We start from the raw sequence: 25,536 nt of genomic DNA on the forward strand, positions 1-25,536 counted from the left end.
CTGTCTCCTGTGATCCCAGACTCTCCTGCTCACAGCTTCTTGCTGGCAGCGTGGTGTTTAGTCGATACGAGGAGAGGCTCTGGGCTCTAGAGCGTGGGTCTGAGTGATGGCTCCACCACTTACCCACCATATGACCTCTCCCGACAGAAGTCTCCTTGTCTGTAAACGGGGGTAATAACAGTCTTCTCTCCCAGGGCTGTGGAGAGGATTAAGGAGTAGTATATTGAGAAGGCTTAGAACACTGCCTGGCTCATTGCTGGAACACAACACATCAGCTACTGTTGTAACTGTGACCAGATTGGATTCTTGGTGCTTTCTTGCCTGTTCGGGGTCTTGGTGAGCTGTGTGAGCACTGGGATTTTCTCCTGTTCAGGTTTGTCCTCAGCTTCTAGAACAGGCTGGCGCTGAGAATGCACACAGAAAACACCAGGACATCAGGATGCATGTACTGGCTGCAGGACCTGGTGGGACAGGCAGCCTCTCTGGCCTCTGCATCTGGGGCTCTTTTGAAGCCAAAGCCTAAGGATGCCTGGAGTCCGCCCACAAATGGGGACAGAGGACTCTTGGTCAGAGCCTGAGGCTGGGGATGGAGCGAGAGTGTGGTAGAGGAAGGGGGTCTAAGTGCTGGGGGCTGGAGGCTGGAGGCTGATGGAGTCTATGGCAACGGTGTAGACCCGCTCTTGGAAACCCTCTAGCGGTGACTTCTGGACTCTCACCTGCCTTTTCCAGAATCCCGCAGAGGTACCAGGATGGCGACTGACATGTAGGATATGTGAATTCTCCTAAATGTTCCACTTTGGCAAATGAAAATACTCTCCTTAAAGTAAAGAGGAAAGACAAAGCTAAACCCTCTTTAGTCTACACATCAGGTCCTGTGTTACAGCCGTGAAACTTGAGGGCAAGCAACGACTCAGCTCGGGCATGTGAGAATGCATTTATATCTTTACCTGACAGTACTAAACATGCCATCTGGGCAGAGCACGGCCTTTCATAATGCAGTTTAGAGTGGCATTTAAGGACAAGGGGTCTAGAGTCTGATGGGCTGGGTTCCGAGCCAAACTTTGCCACTTACAAGCTGGGTGATATCAGATAGTTCATGTAAACCTCTGTAAGCTTCAGTTTCCTCATTTGTAAAGATAAGATGATTATGGTGCCCTGCTCTCAGGGTCACTGTGAGAACTGCATGAAGCCATCTCCTTGATAGTTGGCACAGGGCTCAGCCTCAATAAATGTTAGCAGTAATGATTATGGAGCTTATCACAATAACCCGATGAGACGGTACAGCGGTACAGGTCATTGTTATTCCCATTTGATAGATTTTTAAACTTAATTCAGTTCCATAAATAGACACTGAGCATTTTCACTGTATCGGGCCCAGTGCGAGGGGAAGGATGCAGGGTAGGCCTGGTAGAGAGAAGCCCTGCCCTGCTTAAGGTCTAGCAGATAAACAGGTAGTTAAATAATTGAGACCTGTGTCATGATGGGGGAAAGACAGGGTGGTCCAGACACATGGGACACATGGGACGTAAGCTCATCTAGGAGTCAGAGGCACCTACTTCAGGAGAGACATTTAGTCCAAGATTCCAAGGATTCGTAGGCATCAGCAAGGTGAAGAGGAGATGGGGAGAGAGGGATCAGAATCTGCAAAGGCTGGGAGGCTGGAAGTCTCAGCAGAGGTACTTGAAAGAACTTGGTGAGGCTGAGACAATGGTTTGGGAATGAGGAGGAGAGCAGGTCAGGGAACTGAGGCTCAGAGAGGGCAAGCGTCACATGCAAGGGCACACAGCTATTAAGAGGTGAAAGTGGGATGAGGACAGAGTGATGGATCCTCATCAGGTGTTCTTACCGTGAGTAGCATCATGCCGGCTCTCATATGTATACTGACAATGCGCGTACACACATGTATCCTTTTTAGAGTTTCAAAAGTAAGTTTTTCCTGAGTTAACGGAAGGCCAGGGAGTACTAATCGTGTCTTCAAAATGCCAGAGTTTGATAAAGTTAACAAGACGGGTTGCTCCTGAGTCATCAGAGAGGAGGCAGCTGTGAAATGTGCACATGAAATTGGCTCCTTGGACTGGAAACCATCACCTGGAGCCAAATTCACGTTCCCTGCCCTTCTGAAACAGAAACGACAGCGCACTCATGGGTGTTGGACAGTCTGGGGAGGTAGCCAAGGCACAGGCTCTGGAGGCAGGCGGACCTGGATTGAGATCTAGACCCAGTCATTGGTGAGCTGCAGGAAACTTTCTGAGCCTCACTTTTTCCTGTAAGACGGGGGATAATAGATAGCATTCTGTAATTGCAAGACAGATACTGTACCGGCAAGCACTTGATACGTGCCTGGCATGCAGAAGGTACTCAAAAAACTTTTCCTTTATAACATGCTTGGAACTATGCTAGATTTTTAAAATATTGATTTGTTAGAGTCTCCAAGTCTCTTCCCTACCTTCAAGTCCTTCTATAGATTGCTGGAAGCCAAAACCTGGAGAAATGGACAGGACAAAGTGACTATAATGCCATTATATCCATAGGGGATAATCCATATCCCCTTCACAAATTACTCCCAGGTATTAGCTTCGAGGTGTATTAGTGGGCCAGCACTCCTGGGAATATCTGAAAAGTAGGAGCATCTCTCTTACCGTGTTATACCGGACAGTTCAATTAACCGAAAATGTTATGAAACACATATGTCAAAAGGGGTAGGATGAATAATGAAAATGGGGATTTCTGGGTAGTGATCTGAAAACTCTTTCCAGTGCTGCAGCTTGGAGCAGAGGGTCACTGCAGGGAACACGGAGAGACAGAGGCCATCCCCAGCACAATAGGTGATGCAGGAAATATCGTGCAGATTCATCAAAGGAGAGATTACTTCCTTCCTGGTTCTGGCATTACATGCATGGGTCCGCCACAAGTTAGGAGCAAGGCTGCGGTGAGCTGTCCAACACCATGTGCTGGGGAAGGCTCTACCCTTAAAATGTGAGCTACGAGTGGTGAGGGACAGAGATAGAGAACTGTCTGCCCCTTTCACAAAAGCCTCAACGCATAAAAAGGCCTGTAATGCAGCTCAGCGTGGCTCAGAAGCAGGGCAATGAAAACACTGGAAGATTTGAACATGATCAGAGAAGCAACATTTCCTTTGGTCTCAGCTGGCTGGGTTTCACCAGTTCACCAGTGCCTTAGTGAAGAGAGGTGGGAAGTTAATCTCCTAACCATACTGTAAATTATTTATAGCTTGTTGCATAAATAATTATGCTTACATTAACTGTTCAATAAACAGTTTATAGTTCACTGCATAGCAGAGGTTAAGTCATTCTAAACTCATCTGTGTGTAGTTTTTATAAGGCCCTTAGTGAGAGAGCCTTCCAGGTTGGGTTGTAGAATGGCGTAGGGGCCAGGTGGACCCAGCTGATGACAAGGTTCCTCGGATGTCTCGGGAGGAATCCTGCTGTTCACTCGGAGTGAAACCCCAGAGGGCCTGCAGTGGCTTTCAGGGCCCTCTAGGATCTAGCCTGAGTCCCTTCTCACTTCTACTGATCTTTCTCTTGCTCCACTCCATTCTGGCCGCACTTATCTCTGTACTGTTTCTCCAGCACCCGGGCTGACTCCCACAGAAGGCCTTTGCACCATCTTTTCCCTCTGCCCCGAACGCTCAGTACCCGTACATCAGCATGGTTGGTTTTCTCTGAAGCATTCCCTCACAGCTTACCTTCTCAATGAGTCCTACCCTGACCCATTATTTGAAGTGGCTCTTCCCTCCCTGCCTCTCACATGAACAGTCTTGTCCCCACTTACTCTAACTCTTCTTTTGAATGGAAATTATCTGGTTTTAACATACTAGGCACTGTTAAATCTATTACGTTTATTACTATTGTCTGTTTTCCCTGCTGTAATGTACCTTTCATGGGGCAGGGATGTTTGTTGGCTTTGTTCACTCTGTACCTCAAGCAGCTGGAACAGTTGCCGGCACAAAGTAGGCACTAAGGAAATATTGACTGAATGAATATTCAGGGTGGAATGTGTGAGGGTATGTGGGTCACACACTCTGCTTGCAGTCTGGGAGGGCCCGGAAGTTTGGGGAATGAAGTTCGATGGGAGGGCAGTCCAGTGAGAAGGATGGGCCTTCTTCAAAAGAAGAGACAGTGGGCCCATCAGACTCAACAAGTCTCAAGCTGAACCCACCTTCCTGTCTTCTGAACTGGTTTCTCCTGTCCATTCATCTGCTTGAGTCAAACATTTGGGTCACATCTTTGACTAATCCCTATTGTTCATCATCCATCTGAATTGGTATCCAAGTCCTATCGATTTTATCTTAATTATTCTTGAGTGATTGTCTTCCAACACCACTGTTGCCACAGAAATCAGGACTCCTTCTCATCTTATTCCTGAACGTCATTTGGCTGAATAGAACATCCTTGGTTTCTTTTCATATCGAATATTTTAAATGTGTTACTCTACTTTTTTTCTGGTATAAAGAATTGCTCTAAGAAAGTTATCATAGCATAATTTCCTGTCCCTTATAAGTAACGTGCACTTATTTCTAGATGTGCAAAGGATTTTCTTTTTAAAAGTCCAATAATCTTACTAGAATACGCCTTGTATGCTTGTTTTCATATAGGTAGTATACTCCGTATATATCATTTTTCTTAAAAATTTAAGCTCATTTTGTAATGGTTATTGAAATATTGAAACAGTAATTTATAGTTTCCTTCTGTTTTTGAGTACATTCTCTTGGCATTTTCTCATCATAGCAATATTATTCTTCTCTTTATTCTCTTTCCAAAATAACTATGCATGGGATGATACTTCAATAAATTTTTTTTGCTCATTTGTATGTGAAATTAGTTTGCATAAACTTTTAGAGGGAGGTAGGGTTCAGGAAATCTGTTCTAACTTCATAGAGCTCTGTCTTCTTTTGTTGTTGTGTAGGGTTCAAAAATATAATGATCTGCTTTCTAAGTTTCCTAGCTCTGTTCTGTCCCTCACATTGGTCTGAACATCTCTTCCTTCTGTCTCTATTATCTCTGTCCTTCTCAATTTTGATTTTACTCACGAAAGTTTCTTCTTAATGTGGTGCTTTGTTGTAGAAGAGATTCCTGTTGGGTCAGTTTTGAGAGTTCAGAGTACGTGCCTTGCACTCACCTCATTGGAGAGGCAAACCCCTGCTAATTTCAGTTACTATTCTCAAATCGTCACACTGTGCTTTCCAGTAAATACCCAGTGGCTACATTGGGGTTCTCCTTTCCCATGTTCTCCAGATGCCACCTTATTGTTTCCTTCTTCTTCCTCTCATACAGATGATACCGAGCAGTCTTGTAGCTGCAGGTGGTTTGCCCTCCCCCCCCCCGCCACCCCTTGTATTTTGAGGTTTGTAGGAATGCTTTATCATCTAGTTTTGCTGTAAATATTATCCATGGGGTTTTGGCCTTGTTATCTAGTTGCTCTGTAAGTTTTTATATGGGGAATTGGAGTGATTGAAAAACTATGCTGCCACTACTCTCATCTTTCCAGAATTCTTCCTTATTTCTCTCACTTTTAAGTAACTAAGTTCTGATGTTACCAGCTGCTTTAATTCAGATCACTCCAGAAATAACTAACACATACAATATTGTCTATCAGGCATTATTCTAAGCAAATATTTACATACATTTGTATACATATGTATGTGTGTGAATATATACATTCATATATTCATATATTCACTTCATTTAATAATCACAAAAAGCCTAGGAGTTAGGTACTATTATCACTCCCTTTTGCCATTGAGGAAGAGGAAACTGAAATACAAAGAGGCTTTCCCAAAGTTGTAGTTAGCAAGTGGCAGACTAGGATTTAATCCAGGCAATCTAGCTCCAGGGTTATGCTCTGAGGGGAGCACTGGTACCCAACAGAAGCCACATGATGCCCAGAAGACCCAGTGTCATGCCTGGCTCTGATGCCGGCACAGTGGTACCTAGAAGATACAGCAGTAAGAGAAGAAGCAGTGACTATGACAGTCAGAGACATCTAGTAGAGATCAGACAGCATGATATTACCCAGAAGGAAAGGCAGCCATGCTGGGTGGACCTGGCAGGACCTGGCAACTAGAATTATACCTAGTGTAAGGCTGCTAAAGGAAAAAGAGATGACAGAATTATCCAATGCTTCCTTGTGGTTGACTGAACCAGTCTTTTTTTGGGGGGGAATATATATATGAGATGAACTCTAGGAACTCCTGGAAATAGTTGACACTATGGTACATCATGTTAGGATGAGAATGAGGTTGGGCTATATTTGTTTATGTCTGTTTGTCTCTTAGACAGTGTGAGCTTCCTAAGGGCAAGGGTCACCAGCACAAAGTCTGGCACGTGATCAGCATCTGTAGTGTTTCATTGAATTGACCAGGGATTGTTTTAAACCTTATCAAACTGGTTGAGAATATTTTATGTTACAGGCATCATGTGGGGACAGGCACTTCCTATGGGAGCTCAGACCTCCCTTCAGCCACTTCTCCAAGGCTCAGCTATATATCTCCACACCTCACTGGAAAACCATTTGCCTGAAATTTCTGAGAATTGGAATAATGGTTGCTAAGGGTCCAAGCTCTACCCAACCAGAGCATTGCTTGGTGGAATATAGGAATGTTTGAACAATGCCTTTTACAAAGGTCTCTCTGATTCTGCTGACACCTGTTTTAAGTATTTCTATTCAAAACAAAAAAGTTTATTATCATGTCTTTTGTGGTATCTAGTTACTTACCCAACCTCAAATTTTAACCACAGGGAAAAAATTATCGCAAGGAGCTGACCTATGCTTTTTCTGACATCCAAGCCAAAGACAGAGTCCACATCTTCTGAAGTATAGCCCCAGAAGAGAGGAAGGGGTGAGTTCAGGGATTACAATCCATGTGCCAGGTCAGGGCACTCATGCTCATCTTGCATGACACACTGCAAGTTCTGGAAATATTTTCATCTGACATGGCAAGGCTCACAATCTGTTTCCCAGGTGGTCTCTGGCTTACTTGATTCAATTAAGTATAAATTGACACCTGCTATATGTCAGGCCCTGTGCTGAGTGCTCGTGATGCTGAGATAAATCAGACAGTGCCTGCCCTTGAGGAGATCTCAAAGTCTGGTGGACGAGAGAGACAGGTGGAGAAACCATTTCGTATGGCCAATATGCACATAGTCTATGAAATCAGGCTGCCTACATGGAGTTCTGGCTCTCTTAAGTCATGTAAGCCTTCTGTACCTCTGTATTCTCATCCGTAAAGTGGAGACAGTAAGAGTGTTCACTTAATCAGGTTACTGTGAGAATAAAATACTACATGATAATTGTACAGTCCTGGGGTCCAATAAATATTAGTTGTTATTACTGGTGGATTTTGTCTATTTTCCCTTTCCCTGTGACTTCAGAGCTGCTTTTCATCCAATTCTCTATTACTTATTTGTTTTTTAGCTAAACACAATTATATTATTATCCTGATGGTTTAGTTGTAACTAGGGCAGCTTGGGTGCAAAGCAAGCTGGGCAAAGTCAGGCTTCATAGGTATATACATGCCTTGAGCATCAACCCATTTTGCCCTCCACCTGCTGGTGGGCCAGAACCTCCGACGTCCTCCCTTCCCTGGTAAGAGCTGGCCTTGGACCTAAGTGGGATGAGCCACTGAGTGGGGTCAGGAGGAGGCAGGGGTCCATGGGCTTACTACTCTGCTCGTTTATTCTTCTCTGTATGCTTGGTTGCTGCTGGGGGAGAAAGAGAAGGTAACTGTTTAAACAATCTCTAGAAATAGAAGTTATTTTAAGCTCATTCTTAAAGAAAACCAGATTCTGCTTTCCCCACAGGCGCCCCTTGTCTGTCCTCATCTCTGAGGCTGTCACCCTGGAAGGCAGCTCCTGGAACTGCACGGCCGGGAGTGGGTTTGGCCTGAAAGCAGCAATTACATCTCTGGGGCCCGTGATCCTAGTCCTGCCGCTACCCAGAGCTTTAGGCAGAGCTAGTGGCTCATAGCTTTCCTTCATCTTCCTGTTGCTGATAAGCAGCCCCTGAAGTTCTTTCTTGGGAAAATGGCCCTGCATATCTCCCTGTGTTAAGGCATCTTATCTTGCTCTCTGCTCTTCTTCATCTTTTTTGAGGGGCAGGCAGAATGGGAAGCAGTAAAGCACAGCAGTTAAGAGTAGACTCTGGAACCAGAGAGACTAGGGTTTCAATCTCAGTGCTACTGCTTTTTACCTGGGTGATTTTACTTCTCTGCATCTTGGTTTCCTCATCTGTAAAATGGGGATGATAATAAGACCCAACTCAGACAGTTGTCCTGAGGAGTAGATCAAATAATTCATGTAAAGCATTTAGCACAGTGCTCAGCACATGGAATGTGCTCACTAAATTCTAGCCTCTATTATAATTATTAGAGGTGCTAAAGTGTTGCATATGGGGAAAGGCAGCAAAGAGAATGAACATTTTTGAGCATCTCCTTTGTGCTATGCACTGTCCTAGGCCCTTTATGTTCACCATTTAATTTAATGCTTCCATCAACTCATTGTGGAAGGTTCTATCATTATCTCTGTTTTACAGGTGAAGAAATTGAAGCTCAGAGAGGTTAAGAAACTTACTCAAAAGACTAACGTATGTTGTGAGAGTCAGGATACTGGTTATTCTGGCTGGGGAGTGTCCAGAAGGGGGTGCAAGGGAGACTTCTGGGATGCTGCTAATATTCTATTTCTTTATCTGGTTCCTGGATACAAGGGTGTGTTGATTTGTTCACTTTTATATACATATATTTCAGTAAAAATATCAGAAAAAGGAGGGAAAAAAAGGCAGCAGCAGTGGCAGCCTGCCTTCAATTACACAGATTATGAGCAGCAGAGCCAGCTCTTTCTACCCCTACATGCAGACGTGCAAACCTTGTTGGCCTGGGCCTGCGGAAGCTCCTCTTATGCTCAGGGCCTTTACCGGATAAGTGGTTCTGTCCTGAGGAAGCTCTGGTTCAAGGCCTGTTCAGGCAATTAAGGAGGGAGCGGGATCTTCCTGAGCCAGTCTGAGGGCCTGACCGCCAGAGGGAGGCCTCCCTGAGGTAGCTAAGCATAGAAGGCGCAGGTCCAAGAGGCTGGCCTGGGATCCAGCCCTTGCTGGGCTCTAGGGCAGCTGATGGGGTCGACTGAAGGCAAAGCCAGCTAGGCTTGCACTGTTTCTTCCCCCGAGAGGACAACTTCCATCCCCTACCCCAACTGGGGACCCTCTGTTCTTCCGCGTCAGGCTCCTTAGCCAGGTTTCTCCTTCCCGTCCACTGGAGCTTTGATGCTCTAAGGCAGAGGTCCCCAAGCCCCGGGCTGTGGACTGGTACTGGTCCACGGCCTGTTAGGAACCGGGCCGCAGAGCAGGAGGTGAGCAGTGAGCGAGCGAAACTTCATCTGCCACTCTCCATCGCTCGCGTTACCGCCTGAACCAGACCCCACACACCGACCCCCCCCCCCACCGGTCCCTAGAACAATTGTCTTCCACAAAACTGGTCCCTGGTGCCCAAAAGGTTGGGGACCGCTGCTCTAAGGCTGCTTTCTGAGGGGCTCATGACACAAAGTCAGAGAGACAGACCGTCTCAGCCCGTGCTTCTGGTTGGGGAAGAAGCAAGTGATGTGAGATTCTTTCTGGTGAGTTGGGGTAGAAAACCCTCAGGCTTGTCTTCTGGACTCCACCTCCCTGCCGAACCTCATCTTTTTAAAAGAAACTTAAAAAAAGATTTTAAGTAGTTTTGGATTTACAGAAAGTTGCAAAGATAGTGCATGGTGTTTCTATATACCCCATACCCAGTTCCTCTGATTAATGTCTAATAGCGGCTTGGTACATTTGCCACAACTAAGGAAGCAGCGTTGGTGCTTTACTATTGACTAATTTCCAGACTTTATTCGGATTTCACTAGTTTTTCAACGAGCGTCCTCTTTTGTTTCAGGATTCCATCCAGGACATCCTGTTACATGTCGTCATCGTCACATCTCCTTAGTCTCCCCTGGTCTGTGACAGTTTCTCGGTCTCCCCTTGTTTTTGATGACCCTGACCGTTTTGATGAGTACTGGTCAGGTCTTTTGTACAACGTCCCTTGGTTTGGGTCCCCAGGGACCCAAAGATGAGACTGAGTTATGGGTTTCAGGGAAAACGCTGAGTTATGGGTTTCAGGGAAAACGCTGCAGCGGTGAAGTGTCTTCATCACGTTGTATCAGGGGTACGTGCTATCAACGTGGCTTATCAGCAGTGAGATTCACTTTGATCTCTTGGTTAGGGTGGTATTTGCCAGGTTTCTCCACTGCAAAGCTACCTTTTTTTCTCCACTTAGTATACTCTTTTCTTTGGAATTGGGTGATTTAGCGCAGCCCACGCTCAAGCCCCACCCCACCCCATCCGGTTTTTTTTTTTTTTTTTTTTTTTTTAATTTTTTATTTATTTATTTATTTATTTATTTATTTATTTATTTATTTATTTATGGCTGTGTTGGGTCTTCGTTTCCGTGCGAGGGCCCTCCCCAGTTGTGGCAAGCGGGGGCCACTCTTCATCGCGGTGCACGGGCCTCTCACTATCGCGGCCTCTCTTGTTGCGGAGCACAGGCTCCAGACGTGCAGGCTCAGCAATTGTGGCTCACGGGCCTAGTCGCTCCGCGGCATGTGGGATCTTCCCAGACCAGGGCTCGAACCCGTGTCCCCCGCATTAGCAGGCAGACTCTCAACCACTGCGCCACCAGGGAAGCCCAGCCCCATCCGTTTTTAATCATCGAGTTTCTCTGGCGCAAGACCAGTAAACACACAAACTCATCTGAGTATTTACGCAGGTAGAGATACACAAACTCTCACCCAGACACCCAGACACCGGCGCACAGACAATATAGACAGACACCCGAATGAGTTCATATCCGCAAACACGACACGCATGGGCACAAATGCACAAACACTGGGGAAATCAAGTTTTGTCATTCCATTTCTCTTACCAGGAGAGTGATAAATCAGCTAGGATTTTAATCAACACAGCTTCTAAAATCTCACTTTCTTTTTAATTTTTAAAGATCTTAAACAGCAAGAACTGAGTAATGCCTGCGTGTGAGTTGGGGGTGAAGGCAGGTGATGAAAATATGGGTTTGGGATCTAATCAGGCCTCCTGGGATGGGCTTACACCAGAGGCGTGTGGTGGCTCTGACTCCCTTTTTCTCTCTACCTGGTTCTTCCACGGCCCTTTCCCACCCAGGCCAGAAGTAAGGGGGTGTGAGTAACTCCCCCGTGAGGACCCCAGAGCTCTTCCACAGGGAGACATGCTAAGAGCCCACCCCAGCACCATGGGTTCCCCTTGTGCTGGGTGCTGGCTCCGGCTGCTGTGATTTAGGTAGGAGTCTTTCAACTCCACTGGTCTCTACCCCTGTTGCCCTGCCTGCCGCTCTTGGATAGCTTCTTGTGGCTTTCAGCATAAATGCCCAACCCCTACTCTGGCTTCAAAGTTTTTCAAGATCAGGGCTTTCCCCCTTCTCCAGATTTGCCCTTCACAGCTCCCTCTTTTCCAGAATATATAACTCTAGCCCAACTAACCTACTCATTGTCCTGTTGTCTGCTGCACTCTGGAAGATTCTCCCGCTGTCTTCGTGTGTCCGAACCCTACCCAGCTCTAATGCCACTTTCTACGTGAACCGTCCCCTGATCTCCAGCTGAAAGGAGTAGCTCCCTTCTTTGAATTCCCAGAAAACCTTTTCTCTAAGGGATGGCACCGACTCAACTCTGCTTAGTTATTTGTGAACTTGTGCTTTAGAAAAGTTTCCTTTGGTTGCAAGCAATAGAAGTTAACTCTTGGCCTTATTTCCCAGTCCCCAAATGATGCTGGAGTTCCTGGTGGAACAACTGAATTTGCCGTCACGAACGTGACCCGCATCCAACAACTCCAGTCTGTGTAACTCTTGGTTCTAAGTTTCACAGTTTGGGGAGAGGGAATTGGATTCATGCAGCTTGGTTCAGGAGCCCACCCATGGATTAACCACCAGCTATGGCCAAGGGTGTCTTCACACAGTGCAGATATTTCCCCTGGGGGACCACTCTGTGTTTGGGAGGAGGGGCCTTCCCCAAAGAGGAGAGAAACGCTGAAGCCTAGGTTGCCCCAAGAGGCAGCTAATATAACTCGTCTTTGCTACTGATGGCAGAAGGAGGGAGGTTGCTGGGAAGAAAAAAACAACAGATGTCCACTGCATAGTGTTTATGGAGAGAATGAGTCAGTGAGTGAGTGGCTAGTTCATTTGTTGCCCCCTAAAAGCCCCTAGGTCACTTTGCCTCCCAGTTCTGTATCTCTAGAACATGAGGGTCATAGACTTTTCCATCCTCTATATCACCTTCCCAATCGTGTTGTCGTGAATGAAAAATGCTGCCGCCATATCAGTAAACGAAGGATGTTGCAGCCATCAGGCCACTACAGCCGCCCGGAACCATGAGCCCCGAGGGAACTCAGGACGGAGACAGATGGGCTGCCCGCAGTCAAGCCCTCAGCCTCGGCAGCTGCCCTGAGGGGACGCAGGATGGGAAAGCACAGGATACGGGCCCTAGATAGCTAAGGTACATATCAAAGGAATGATTTCAGTGAGCCCAGACTCTTGCATCTTCCCATACACAGTAAAGCGCTAAATTCATTAACTTGAGATGTCTGGTTTTCTTTATGTAACAGTAATGTTGTGATGTTCCGACTATTTGGTCTTTGTTGCAAAAAATCCTATATATCCTGGTTCCTCCTTTACCTTTTTGGAGCAGTCTCTCAGAGCTGTTCTGAGAGGCTGCCTCCCAGACTGGAAGTCCTCAGTTTTGTCCGCCAAATAAAATATAATTCTCAGTTTTTAGGTTGTGCATTCTTTTTAGTTGACATTGTTCTTGGGGTACTCCCTGGGGAGGTGGAGTCTTCTGCAGAGGCATGGCAGTAAATGCCTGCCGCTGGTTCAGATGTGTAGCTGGTATATGTCAGGCACTGGTAATAAACCAGACACGAGGGATGTCCCTCACAGGACTTGGAGAGTTCAGACAAACATACAAATTGCAGTAGAATGTTATTAGTGCTCCAATGGAGGATTCACAGAGAGGTGGGGGTCCTGGGGGGCAACTGATAAGCTCTGACTGAGGCTCTTCAGAGAAAGTAACACGAGAGCTGGGTATTGCAGGGTTAATAGGAGCTTGCCAGGTAGAGAAGAAGGAAAGGGGATTCCGATCTGAGGGAGGAATTGTCTGTGCAAGGCCATGGGGGAGACTGTAAAAGAGAGCCACGCTTGGGAAACAGGAAGGTTGAGTGTGCCTGGAGTGTAGTGTGTTTATGGTGAGGGTGCTAAGATATGAGGGAAGATGGAAAAGGGAGATGTGTGGGAAGGGAGGCTGGGGCCAGATCTTGGAAACTCCCCATCTGAGCCTCAGGAATTTTAACTTATGGGGGAGTGGTCAGTGGGGGAACACTGAGGACTCACGCAGGGGAGTAACAAGATATATGTATAGAAAGTTCTCCTGCATTGTTGGGGGAATGGGATGCATTGCTGCCTTGGGGAGCCAATATGGCAACATCTATAGCATTTCATTCCTACTCCTGGGGGTCTATGGCATAGAATGAAGATACTGGTTATGTAAGGGCATATGTGTAAGTGTGTTTATAGTGGCCAAGAACTGGAAACAAAGTGAATTCCCAGCAATGGGAAATGGTTTAATAAATTGTGGTATATCCACAAAGTAATTTTTCATCTATCTATCTATCTATCCATCTATCTATCATCTATTCAAATTCTTTACAAAATATAATAGCTATTTTTCATGAAGGGAGAGGGAGAAGGAAAGGTTATTGATAAGCTTTTAATTTTAACAATTTAAAAACCTATAAGAAACCACATGCACAATTTGCATAAACAGTATAAGCTTTGTGGTTAAAAATTACATTTAAAAGCCTTATAGACAAACAGCTGCATTGTTCAGAAAGTCCTACTCCTCATTAAATAACAGTAAATATGAAGGCGTGATTTTAACCATGATAATTGGAGCATTCCGCTATCATTTCAGTCTTGCTTGATACCTTAGCCCTACTTACCTGGCCTCATCAATGCCTTCTGGGTGCTGTATTGACTCAGAATAAAAGCCAAATCCTCACCTTGTCCCACACAGCTCCATAGGGTCTGCTCACCTCCACCCTCCACTGCTTTCACCTCAAGTCCTCCATCCCACTCTCTGCCAGGTTAACTCTTGTCTTTCTCACACATCTCAAGGACACTTGTGCCTCAGGGCCTTTGCACTTGCTGTTCTCTCTCTCTGAAACAATTTCCCCCCAGATACCTACATGGCTCACTCCCTCATGTCCTTCACGTCTTGGCTCAAAGGTCCCTTCCTCAGTGAACCTTCTCTGATCCACATATTTTACATTGCAGTGCCTACTCCCCCTTTCATCCCCACAACTCTATCCTTTTTTCCTGTTCTTTTCCTTCATAGCACTGACCACCTCCGACGTATTGTATGCACTGCATATTTATTTTGGAAATTACTTTGGAAGTTGACTGTCCTCTCACTTGAATGTAACCTTTACAAGGGAAATGATTTTTATCTACTTGCTTGCTCTTATAGCCCGGCTTAGAACAGTACTTGGTACGTAGTAGGCACTGAATACTTTTTTGTGGAATGAGTGAATGACTAGTGGCAGGTGGAGAATGGCTGGAGGCAGGTAAGATTAGCAACAGAAAGACTAGTTAGAACACTGTTACAAGCCAAGGCAAAGGGACTTGAGCCCAGCCTTAAAGGTTAAGTGTGTGTGTCTTATTCTGTCATAACCTTCAAATGATGTTGAAATCTATTGTTTTTTAACTTCTCATTACTATGTCTTGATTCTTTAGGCAGATCAAAAGCTCCATGAGAGGGGAGGTGTGGCATGTTGATCTCCACTTTTCCCACAGTGTCTGGCACTTATGTGATATTAAATATAATTCATTCAAGCAACGTTCAAAGCTTTGTTAATGATCTAATATTACTATTATTTGACTAAGTGAATTTTGGAGTGAATTTTATTTGACAAAGATCTTAAGATCTAATCAATATTCTCATGCTGTTGTACTAAATAGAGTTAATTTTGTTCCATTACAAAATTAGTATATATGCTTATGAAAGTAAATTTGGAAATTAGAGAAAAGTTGAAAACAAATGAAAAATCTTTTTGTTTCACCACCCATAAAGAACCACTAGCATTTTAATATTTCTTTTAAATATTTTTTCTAGATATAGCTTTTAAACATAGTTATAATAATTGTGTTTACATTTCTGCATACTGCTTTGCATACTGTGTTTTTATTTTATTAGTGCACACATTTTTCTTTGCTATAAACTTTTGGAAAGCATTATTTTAAATAAGTGCACATTATATAACCATGTAGCTGTACCATAGCTTACTTGGCATAGCTAATATTTGATATTTAGGCTATTTCTATTTTCCTCTTATTGTAAAGATAATCTGCTACTCTGTCAGACTTCATTGCCTGATTTGTCTGGTCATCTGCCCTCAAAACATCTTACTGTCTGTAAGATGGACATAATGAGAAATAAGAGGATTAAGGTAAGTGAACGCAAGAAACAGTGATGAACATATAGTAGGTGTTTAGTAAACACCAGATGGCTTGGAATTGAAACCTTTGGAAATTGTGGAGTGTTACTAGCCTTCATGGCACTGTTCCCCGGCTGCAGGCTGCACCTGATGCAGGTGGACTCGGTCCAGCGCTGGATGGAGGACCTGAAGCTCATGACGGAGTGTGAGTGCATGTGTGTCCTGCAGGCGAAGCCCATCAGCCTGGAGGAGGATGCACAGGGCGACCTCATCCTGGCAGGCGGTTCTGGCCCCGGAGACCCCCTGCAGCTGCTGCTCAAGCGGGGCTGGGTCATCAGCACTGAGCTGCGTAGGATCGGGCAGAAGCTGGCCCAGGACCGCTGGGCGCGCGTCCATAGCATGAGCGTGCGACTGACCTGCCACGCCCGCTCCATGGTCAGCGAGTACAGCGCTGCCAGCAGGAGCTCCTCGCAGGAGATGGGCCAGGTGGGTTGCCTGGCATGGGCGTGGGTGGGCACTCAGAATGGGGTTGCCTTTTAGAAGAGTGGGTCTGAATTGTGTAGAGTCCTAACTCTTCCTGCCTCTGGGACCTCTCTCCACTTCCAATGAAGCAGGGAAGACAGTAAGGACCTTTACTGAGTATCTGCTCTGTTCTAGGAATTGTGCTAGATGTTTTTACCTACATCTCATTTACCTTGAACAACCTCTGAGGCCAACATAACCACTGAGAGACACCGTGCGATGGTTAAATACACCCCTGCCTGCTCAAGTGTCAGCTCTGTCTGCTGTGTGACCTTGGCAAGTTACTTAACTTCTCTGTGCCCCAGTTCCATCAACCTAATGAGTATAATAATAGCATTTATTTCGTAGATCTGTTGTGAGGACTGAGTCCTAATTAAATTAAATTAATTAAAAATATTAGCTAGTGTTGTTGTCCTCACTTTATAGATGAGGAAACAGAAACTCAGAAAGCCCAAGTAACTTGCCCAAAGTTATGCAGTGAATGGTATAAGCCGGATTCAGCCTAAGGCTTTGTAATTCCAAAGCCCATGGTTTTGAATCTCCTTCAAGTCCAAAGCAAACCACTGAAAATCCCCCTTTATTTCTCTTTCTTCTGGCATCCCTTTGCACCTTAGTGCTCTACCCTTTTCCTTGCTCCACTTTGCAGACAGGAAACTTCTATTCATTCTTTAAAACCCAGCTCAAATGCCCCTTCCTCTCCGAAGCTTCCCAGATCCTCCAGCATAACTAATTGCTCAGTTTTCTTTTTTTGAGCCCCCAAAGCAACTGAGGATGATCTCTTTTGCCATCCATATCACACTGTGTTATAGTTTATGTGCTTGTTTTCCAAATTGGCTGATTTGATTCTTCATCTTTATGCCCCAGAGGGCCCAGCTCAGCAGTTGGTCCTCGACCAATGCTTACTGAATTGAATAAAATTGATCTATTTTTCTGCAGATTGAAAAGCTGCTAATGGAGAAGTGCTCAGAGCTGTCAGCGGTCACAGAGAGGTAAATCTGGCCTCTGGGTGAATCTAGACAGGGTCTGCCAGCCCGTCCTCAGGCAGGGGAAGGGGCTGGCATCTTCTCCCACAGGGACAGTGGGAGTGGGGAGGCTTGGTGGTGGTCTGGGAGTTTCCTTTTGCTGACTGTCATCAGCAACCTTAAAAGACTCCCTTGGGATTTTCTGCTCCACTTTCAGGCCTGGGAGAATGTAAAAGGCAGAGGAGAGGCTTGGGCATAGGAAGAAAGAGGATTCTTGAGGGTTGGTAACAAGGAAAAAGTTTCCCACAGCTTTGGGAAGCCCCTTGATCTCCAAAGTCAAGGCAAGGTGAAAGCAGACACACCTTTATACTCACATACACATTGACAAGGATTTCACAGACATGCACAGATATATAAACATACACTCACGAAATCGCAGAAATACACTCACACCCTCTTCTCCGTATCTCACATACATAAACACACATACGTCTACACTCAGAAACGTACACACACTCAACCTTGTCTGTATGCACACCTGGGTGTGTGTTGACACTCTCCCTCACTCCTTCCAGCCCCCAGGCCCTAGAAGAAAAACCTGGAAATTGACACTCCTAGGACTGCCATGGGGTCTTTGGCCTGCCATTGTGAAACCTTCTCAGGTCATAGGGGTGGATTTGATCTTGATCTTCCTGTGTGAGGAGAAAATCCTCAAGGCTCCTGTCTGCATGCTTTAGGCAGCTATTTCTTAAAGGGTCACAGGCATTGCCATATACCTTTAGAGTGAGCACGGCATACCTGGCACACCAGCAACCCTCCTCTACGACTCCCATCCACCATCCCTAGACCCTGGCCTCAATGATGGCAGATTCTCCCAGGGAGAAGCCCAGAGGTATGGATTTGGCTGCTTTCTGATGGCCTTTCTTCCTGGCAACATGGACTGTTAGCTCCTCTTTCAGGCCAGCACTTCTTTGAACACTAGGAAGCCAGGGGACGAGCCAGCCTTGGAATATTCCATCTCTGACTCCCCAGGAGCTGATGTCATCTTCCCAGGCCATTTGCATCACCACCAGGCCTGTTGCAGGCCCGGATCTGTCCCCTAAAATGGCTCTGGGCTGAGTGCCTGCCCCTTACAGTGGCCCACCCAGGATTTCTTTCTCCAGGTGCCTCCAGGTGGAGAATGAGCACATCCTGAAGTCGATGAAGGCCTGTGTGAGTGAGACCCTGAGCACGCTGGGCCAGCACTTTGGCCAGCTGCTGGAGCTGGCCCTGACCCGGGAGGTGCAGGTCAGTGTGCGCTGGACAGGGGAGGTGGGCAGAGGGACTGGGCCTGGCTCGGGGAAGCACTAAAGTGGGCTTTCTTGGGGGACATCTTCCTCAGACCACCAAAGCGAACTCCAACACCTGAGAGACAGGACTGTCAGAGCTGAGCGGAGCCTTCCTGACCATCTAGCCCAATTCTGCATTTTCCAGATGTGAAAACTAGAGCCCAGAGAGGGCAGGTACTGACCTGAGGTCACACAGCAAGGCAGTGGCAGAGCCCAGCATCTCCCAATTGCACTTTCAGTGCTGCTACCACCACCTTAAATCTTCTCTGTTGAGTTATTGTTCACAGTGCACACAATAGATCCTTATATTCCTGAAAGACTTAGGGCACCTGCTGGGAACAAGTCAATTCTGGATATCCTGGCAATAGAGAAGAATCTAGAAAGGTCAGCTAGTCCAGCCCCTGCCTCTAGGGAAGGTGGTGCTTGATTTCAGAAAGAACGAGGGCTTTGGAACCTGACAGCTCTACTTTCAAATTGTGGTTTATCATGGGACCTTGGTCAAATTCCTTAATCCATAGCCTCATTTTCCTCATATATAAAGTGAAAACCTTCCCCAGAAGAGAAGTGAGAGGACTAAGCAAACAACGTATGAAAAGTGCTTAGCACATAGTGTGGGTTAAATACATATTATTTCCTTCTCTTGCCTTTTCCTATTTTTAAAAGCCTCCCAGAAAAGCTGATTCCATATGGTTTTCATTAGGAAAGGTATTTGCATGTTATTTATAGTTACAGAAATATTGTGTTACATATTTGCCATTCTTTTCCCACCACCAAATAAAAGCTTTCCACAAATAACAAATCCCTTCCCATATCGGCCTCTCTCCAAACTTGGCCTTTCTACCTATCCCAGAGTTTCCTTTCTCTCTTTCCTATGTGTCTGGCTCGTCTTGTACACAGCACAGACCCTTCTGACCTGGCTCACTTGCTGGTCGGGGAAGCTGTCCCTCTGCAGCCTCACCCTCCCAACCCAGAAGGGTCTGCGGAGTTCACTCTCCCTGCCCCGAGAGTCTGGGACAAGGGAAGGGAAGGGCCAGGGCTGGGGCCCCGGAGCTGACACGATGAGCAAATGTTGACAGTCACGCGTACCGGCAGGTGGTGGTTCAAGCTAGGGCCAGTGTCCCAAATGGAACCATCAAGTCCCAGAGGGACCCAGTGGAACATGGGGCCTAAGTGGGTGAAGAAATTGAAGGAGTGATGAGCGAGGGTATTGAGGTTAGTGGTGGGGAGGAGAGGAGCCTGGAGGAATTTTTGAGCAGGAGCACAGGTGCCCGCTGATGCTTTTTAGGCCATTTTGGTGCCCTCTCGCCTGGCAGTACCAGCTTCACTTAAAAGGGCTTAAAAGAGTGCCGTTGGATTGTAAATGGAAGCCAGCTGGGTTTGGAAGTAGTCCTTTGCTCTTTCTACCAGGAGCAAAGCGTAGCTTGTCTTTTTGATGCTCCCCGTCACAGAATCCTGGGAAAAGCTCCTTGGGCTGTCAGGAGCCTACTTGGGCTTTGTCGACTGTGTATCTGATTTCCTGGGGCACTGGGTCCATTCTGTTTTTTCCTCATCCTGACCTTGTTTGGGGTGGAATTCCTGAGCTGGTGCTTCTACTTCCCTGGCTAAATCCTGCCCCATTTCCAGTCTGGCCACCTGCGTCATTGATGCTCAGCTTGGGAGCTGTTGGATCAGCTGCTTCTCTCTTAGAATTGAGTCCCCCATTGGTCCCCCTCCCCCGGTGGGAGAGGCAGTGTCTGTCCTCCATTCCTCTGCGTATTTGTTAGTTTCTTGACAACCCCCCTTCCCTCCCACATGCCCAGTGGCGTCCTCTAAGCCCTCCTTTGGGCTGAGCTTGCTGTGCTCTTAATATTTCTTGGCTGATCTTTAGCATCCTTTTACATTAGAAAGTTTCCATACAAAACAGTGGTGACATAAAGAGATACACTGGCTGAAGGCAGGGTAATCTGTTCAGTGTTGTGAGCACGTGTTTCCTAAACAGGTAACTCAAATCCTCTTCTCTAGGATGTTAGCAATTATACAAGGATCCTACACTTGGGGTATCTTGACATAAATGAAATTAAGCTTATTTTTTTTTGCATCAGCATTTCTCTTATGATGTGTTATTGTGTGTTACAAGTCTTCTAAAAGGTCCTCACACATTCATAGTATTTCTTGTCTGCCCTATAGTTTCCATAAACAGGGATTTTGCTTTTTTTTGTCCATGAATATATATCTAGTGACTAGAACAGTACCTGGCATACAGCAGGCATCCAATAAAGATTTATCAATGAATGAATGTTAAGCAGTGTGTTCCAAACTTACCTAGTCACAGATCTTTTTTATTCTTAAAACACCCATTCATTTATTCTGGGATGCTGGTGTTTCAGGAAATGCAAGTTGGGAAATGCCTTTTTTGTACTAGGGAGCCATGTAGGCTCTTGAGCAGAGGAACAGTACTCTTTCCATCCCCCCTCCACGCCCACCACAGAAACACAATACATGGTGGAATGGTGCTTACAAGAAGGGCAGTGATAATATAGCACTACTCTGCACTGGTCTGCTCCATCCTGCAATGTTATGTCCAGCTCCAGACCCCAGATGTGTTATTGAGACAATGATTGTGCTCAGAGGAGCTTCCTAGGAGGATGGGGAAGGGCCGAAGATTAAGGTATGTGGGGAATAGCTGGAGGAGCAGGGATGTTTAATCTAAGAATGGAAACTCTGCTACCTCCAAAGGGAAGAAGGACCTTGGGCCAGTGAAGTGAATCTATAGGACATTCCATGGAAAAAAGGGTTGGCAAGGCAATAGGGCTGCCCTGCAGTAAAAGGGGCTGCCTTAGGAACTCCCCATCACTGAGGTGGGAAAGTCATGCCTGGGAGGACATCGGCAGTAGATGGAGGTTGGACTGAGTGACTTGCAAGATTTCTTCCAATCTTGATAGTATGTAATTCTATGAATGTGAGCCTTGTGGGGTAGTGGATGGAGCATGGCATTTGGAGGCATATCAGGGTTCAAATCCTGAATGTGCTACTCACTGCATCTACAAACTTGGGCAAGTTACTTAATTTCCTCAGTTTCCTCACCTTTACCGTGGGTTGCTGTTAGCATTAAATAAGACAACACAGGAGTAATTGGCACTCTTCTGATTGCATCAGTGGCTTTATTCACTACAGACCTGAGCTACCTTAAGAGAAGCTAACAACAAGCTTTGCTAAAAAGAGCCTCCTAATCACCTAATTACTAATTATTTATTGAGATAATTTGACTACTTGGTGGGCTTGGAAATTTAAGGCTTAACTGTTAGGAGCCACCAATGGGAAATTGATGAATATTAAGGATTAAACTTTCTTGGATTAAAGGATTAGCCATGTGGGAGGTAAGAGGAAAAAACTTGATTTAGGAAAGATGATTTACTTGAAGACGACTTCTAGGGGACTCTCTATTGAATAAATCAACTCTCACCTGTACCTCTGAATCCTCGACTCCGCTTCATGTGGATAGATTGTATATGCATTCATCCTTTCATTCCATCAATCAATATTTATTTTAGTTTAAAATATCACCTTTATTCTAATAAAACTGGTTAGGGACTGTATCTCTGGCTCTCTGGCTGAGTGAACTTGTTAAAACTTCATCTCACCCCTAAATTTCCCCTCCCTGTCTCAGACAGAGCTGGTCAACCTCAGGCCTCACCTGAGGCATAGGCACCTATCCTGTGACAGAGGTCAGACCAGAGGGACACGTCCTAAGAGGAAAGAGGCAGGCGCTAAGCTAAACATACTCTGTTCCTTCTTCCAGACTCACTATCTCATCCTTACCCTCTCGGCAGGGTGACGTGGAGGGGTGGGGACTGAGGCCAGCAGAGGTGGTGCGGCTGAACTCTCTCCCTAGTGGAGCAGAAGAGTGGGGACCAAGTATTACCCCTTCGTGTTCACAGTTCTTGTCCTATTATCTTATTGGCCTCATCTATCTGGCTGTGGTCAGGCAGGGGTGTGGCTGGGCCCTTTGGAGGAGGAGGTCAGTTGCCTGTGAGGCAGACTTTTCACACCTTCAGGAAGCCATCCCCCCAAATAACAAACTCTACTCCTTTGTGGATCCTTCTGGAATCCCAGTGGGCAATTTAGACTTTGCTCCCAGACGGCTTGGAAATGACTCAAAATATTACATTCATTAAATTGACTCTAAGGAGATTTTGTAACTAAAGCTCAAAATTTGCTTTCCTGTTCTTTTTCTCATTCTCAGATTTTGCTCAGCTATGTTGTCCAATATAGGTAATCAGAGGCTGCAATGTGATTAAACAGCAAGATAAAGATAATCCAAACATACTTGCCAGGATGAGAAATATAAAGATGTTCAAAATTTTAAAATGGTCTTCTATCTCATCTTAAAGTTCCCTGGGAGAAAATAAAGTGAAAGAAAATCAAAACAAAAAAACCCCAAATCTGAATCCCTTTACTCTTAGGAATAACTCAAAGCCCCTGATTCTTAGGTTAATAGAATTCTCTTTAATTTTCTTACTCTGCTCATCTTAGCCAGGAGGGTCTCATCCCAGTGTGTGTGTGTGGAGTCATGTTTCTTTGGGCAGCTGCAGCCCAGGCTGTCCCTCCAGCAATGGGAGGGATTTCTTCAGGGCTTCTCAATTTGTACTGGTCTTTCCCCACGATACTTGAAAGGGTCCAAAGAGTTAGTACCTTGGATACACAGTATTATCACAGCACTACTGCTACACTCACAGAAAGTTAAAACAGGCCAATTCTCAATCCTTAGGGCAGAAATTCCAGTCAACATGTCTTCCTAAGACTCTGTCTTTAGGGTTGCTGAAGACCTTAACAGACACTCATCTGCAGTTGAGAGAAAGAGGGTGGGTGACAGATACTGTCTGGGTTGCATCTGCAACAGGATGTCAGTTTATTTCAGTTGTCCACAGTCCACAAGGATTTGTGAACATACATTCACGGGGGGAAAGCATCCACCACAGGTTAGATGTGGTACGATGGTTACCATATATGGGAGAAAAATGTCTCCTTTTTCATAGAAGGGCATGTGATACGTTTCTTCTTCCCAAAAAGCCAGGCATTTGTAATTCCTTCACAAGGACTTGGTTTGATTTGCATTCTTTGCCATCCAGCATTTTCAACATTTCTTAATTTCAAGCTCCCCTCCAAACTTTGCATTTTTGCCGCCCCAGGCTACACTGATTTCGGCTGCTTGAAGTGACTTGGGCCAGTGGTCTACTGCTTCAGATGCATTGCATTCTCTGGGTTCCAAAAGATTTCCTAGGAGAAATGCAAGCACGTATACTTTTAAGGAAATCAATTTCCAGATCTTCAGTTTTCATTTGTTTTCTTTCCTAGAAACAATCCTCCTAATAATACACAGTTTTTACTAGCCCTTCTATTATTTTCCAAAAGAATGGCATATTCCTCACCCATCCCAAATCTTATAGTGCATTGCCCTTTTTTGCAAAAAGCTTGGAGTGCAAATGGGGAGATAAAACAAAAAAGAAGCCTACATTCATGAACCATAAACCTTTAGGCCTCCGTGTATTTCCATGTTTTTAATATTTCTGTTGAGAAAAGCATTAGAAATTGTATATTTTGTCCAGTGTGCAGATTTTCTGAATCTAAAAATGTGGTAGAATGGTAGTGTGTGTGTGTGTGTGTGTGTCTGTGTGTGTGTGTGTTGGAGGGTTGGTTGTGAAAGTTTCCAATTTATCTTATCCCTTCTATTTCCATTTATTCTCAAATCGTGCATAGCTCTTGAGGGACATTCTCAGACAAAGCAAAGAGAGCACAGGTGGGACAAATCAAACACTCAAAATGGCTTTTGGGGAGCACTTTTTAAATGCAAGCAATTCCTTTCAGCTGTATCTTATGCTCAACTCTAAGTGATGTCTAAAGGTTAATGATAATGATTCTTTTAAATGTAACTGGAATATTTTTGAGAAAGACCACATTTTTCAAGATATACTGGGTAAAAGTCACAGATACAAGTTTTGCATGATTTTTCTTTTCAGATTTGATGCACATTATTTAAGGCAGCAGTTAAAGACTATTTTGTCACAACATTTTATGAAATATTTACACTAATTTCTACTTTCTGTGAGCAAAAGATATAATTAATTGCTGGCAGCTGGACTAATTAGATTTAAACATATATACTTTTCTCCTTTAAATACGTAGTGAAGTTTGATCATAAGAGCTGCAAAAGGACTTCCCTGGTGGTGCAGTGGTTAAGAATCCGCCTGCCAATGCAGGGGACATGGGTTTGATCACTGGTCCGGGAAGATCCCACTTGCCGTGGAGCAACTAAGCCCGTGCACCACAACTACTGAGCCTGTGTGCCACAACTACTGAGCCCGTGTGCCACAACTACTGAAGCCTGCGTGCCTAGAGCCTGTGTTCCAAAATAAGAGAGGCCACCACAATAAGAAGCCCGTGCACAGCAGTGGAGTAGCCCCCACTCGCCGCAGCTAGAGAAAGCCTGCGCACAGCAACGAAGACCCAACGCAGCCAAACATAAATAAATAAATAAATAAATTAATTTTTAAAAATGGTCCACATCAAAAAAAAATACCTTAAAAAAAAAAAGAGCTACAAAAAACAGTCGAATGATTTCAGATATTTTTATTCTCAGACCTTATTTAATTATTTCCTGAAATAAACACCAAAGTTCAATACATATACACATCTATTTACTGAAGGAATGCAGTGGCTTTTATCATATTCCCAGATTTATAATTACTTTACGATGTTAGCTATATATTACTTTGCATTATGAAAAGTTTAATAAATTGTTTTATCTTGGCTTTGGAATATACACAAGTAAATCAAATTTTAAGTCTGTATTATTTTAATATTGACAGTTTTTAGCATTTCTCCTTACAGAATGATTTCCAAAATTATTTGTCAGCATTTTTTAGCATTTCTTGGAATACATATTAAAATTTTTTTAATTAAAAATGAAGTCAGGTCTATATTGAGAAAAAGCTAAGTTGACTTGGCTGATTGGCTTGGCTTGAAGAATAGTCTTTGCCAATTAGGTCATAGGGTGGATATTTTCCATAAATTAAATAAATTAATTAGCTTCTTAAATTTTTCATAAATTAAATAGCTTCAAGTTTTTTTATTTGAAACACACAAAAATATTTTATTAAAATTGTATTGTTAATGAAATTAATAATATTTTGATTTTCTTAATCCTTTCT

The 25,536-nt window shown here is 44.8% G+C and overlaps 1 protein-coding gene across 1 annotated transcript in view; it reads left to right on the plus strand.

Moving 5' to 3' along the window:
- INSC (INSC spindle orientation adaptor protein) overlaps positions 1 to 25,536 on the plus strand; it is a 121,845-nt gene that overhangs the window by 41,961 nt on the left and 54,348 nt on the right. The window contains exons 2-4 of the mRNA XM_036861206.1: positions 15,678 to 16,023; positions 16,996 to 17,048; positions 18,185 to 18,308. Of these exons, the coding sequence (XP_036717101.1) occupies positions 15,678 to 16,023; positions 16,996 to 17,048; positions 18,185 to 18,308 (523 nt within the window). The remainder of the gene's footprint in view (positions 1 to 15,677; positions 16,024 to 16,995; positions 17,049 to 18,184; positions 18,309 to 25,536) is intronic.

The sequence above is a fragment of the Balaenoptera musculus genome, chromosome 8 (genome assembly GCF_009873245.2).
Source record: "Balaenoptera musculus isolate JJ_BM4_2016_0621 chromosome 8, mBalMus1.pri.v3, whole genome shotgun sequence".
NCBI lineage: Eukaryota > Metazoa > Chordata > Mammalia > Artiodactyla > Balaenopteridae > Balaenoptera > Balaenoptera musculus.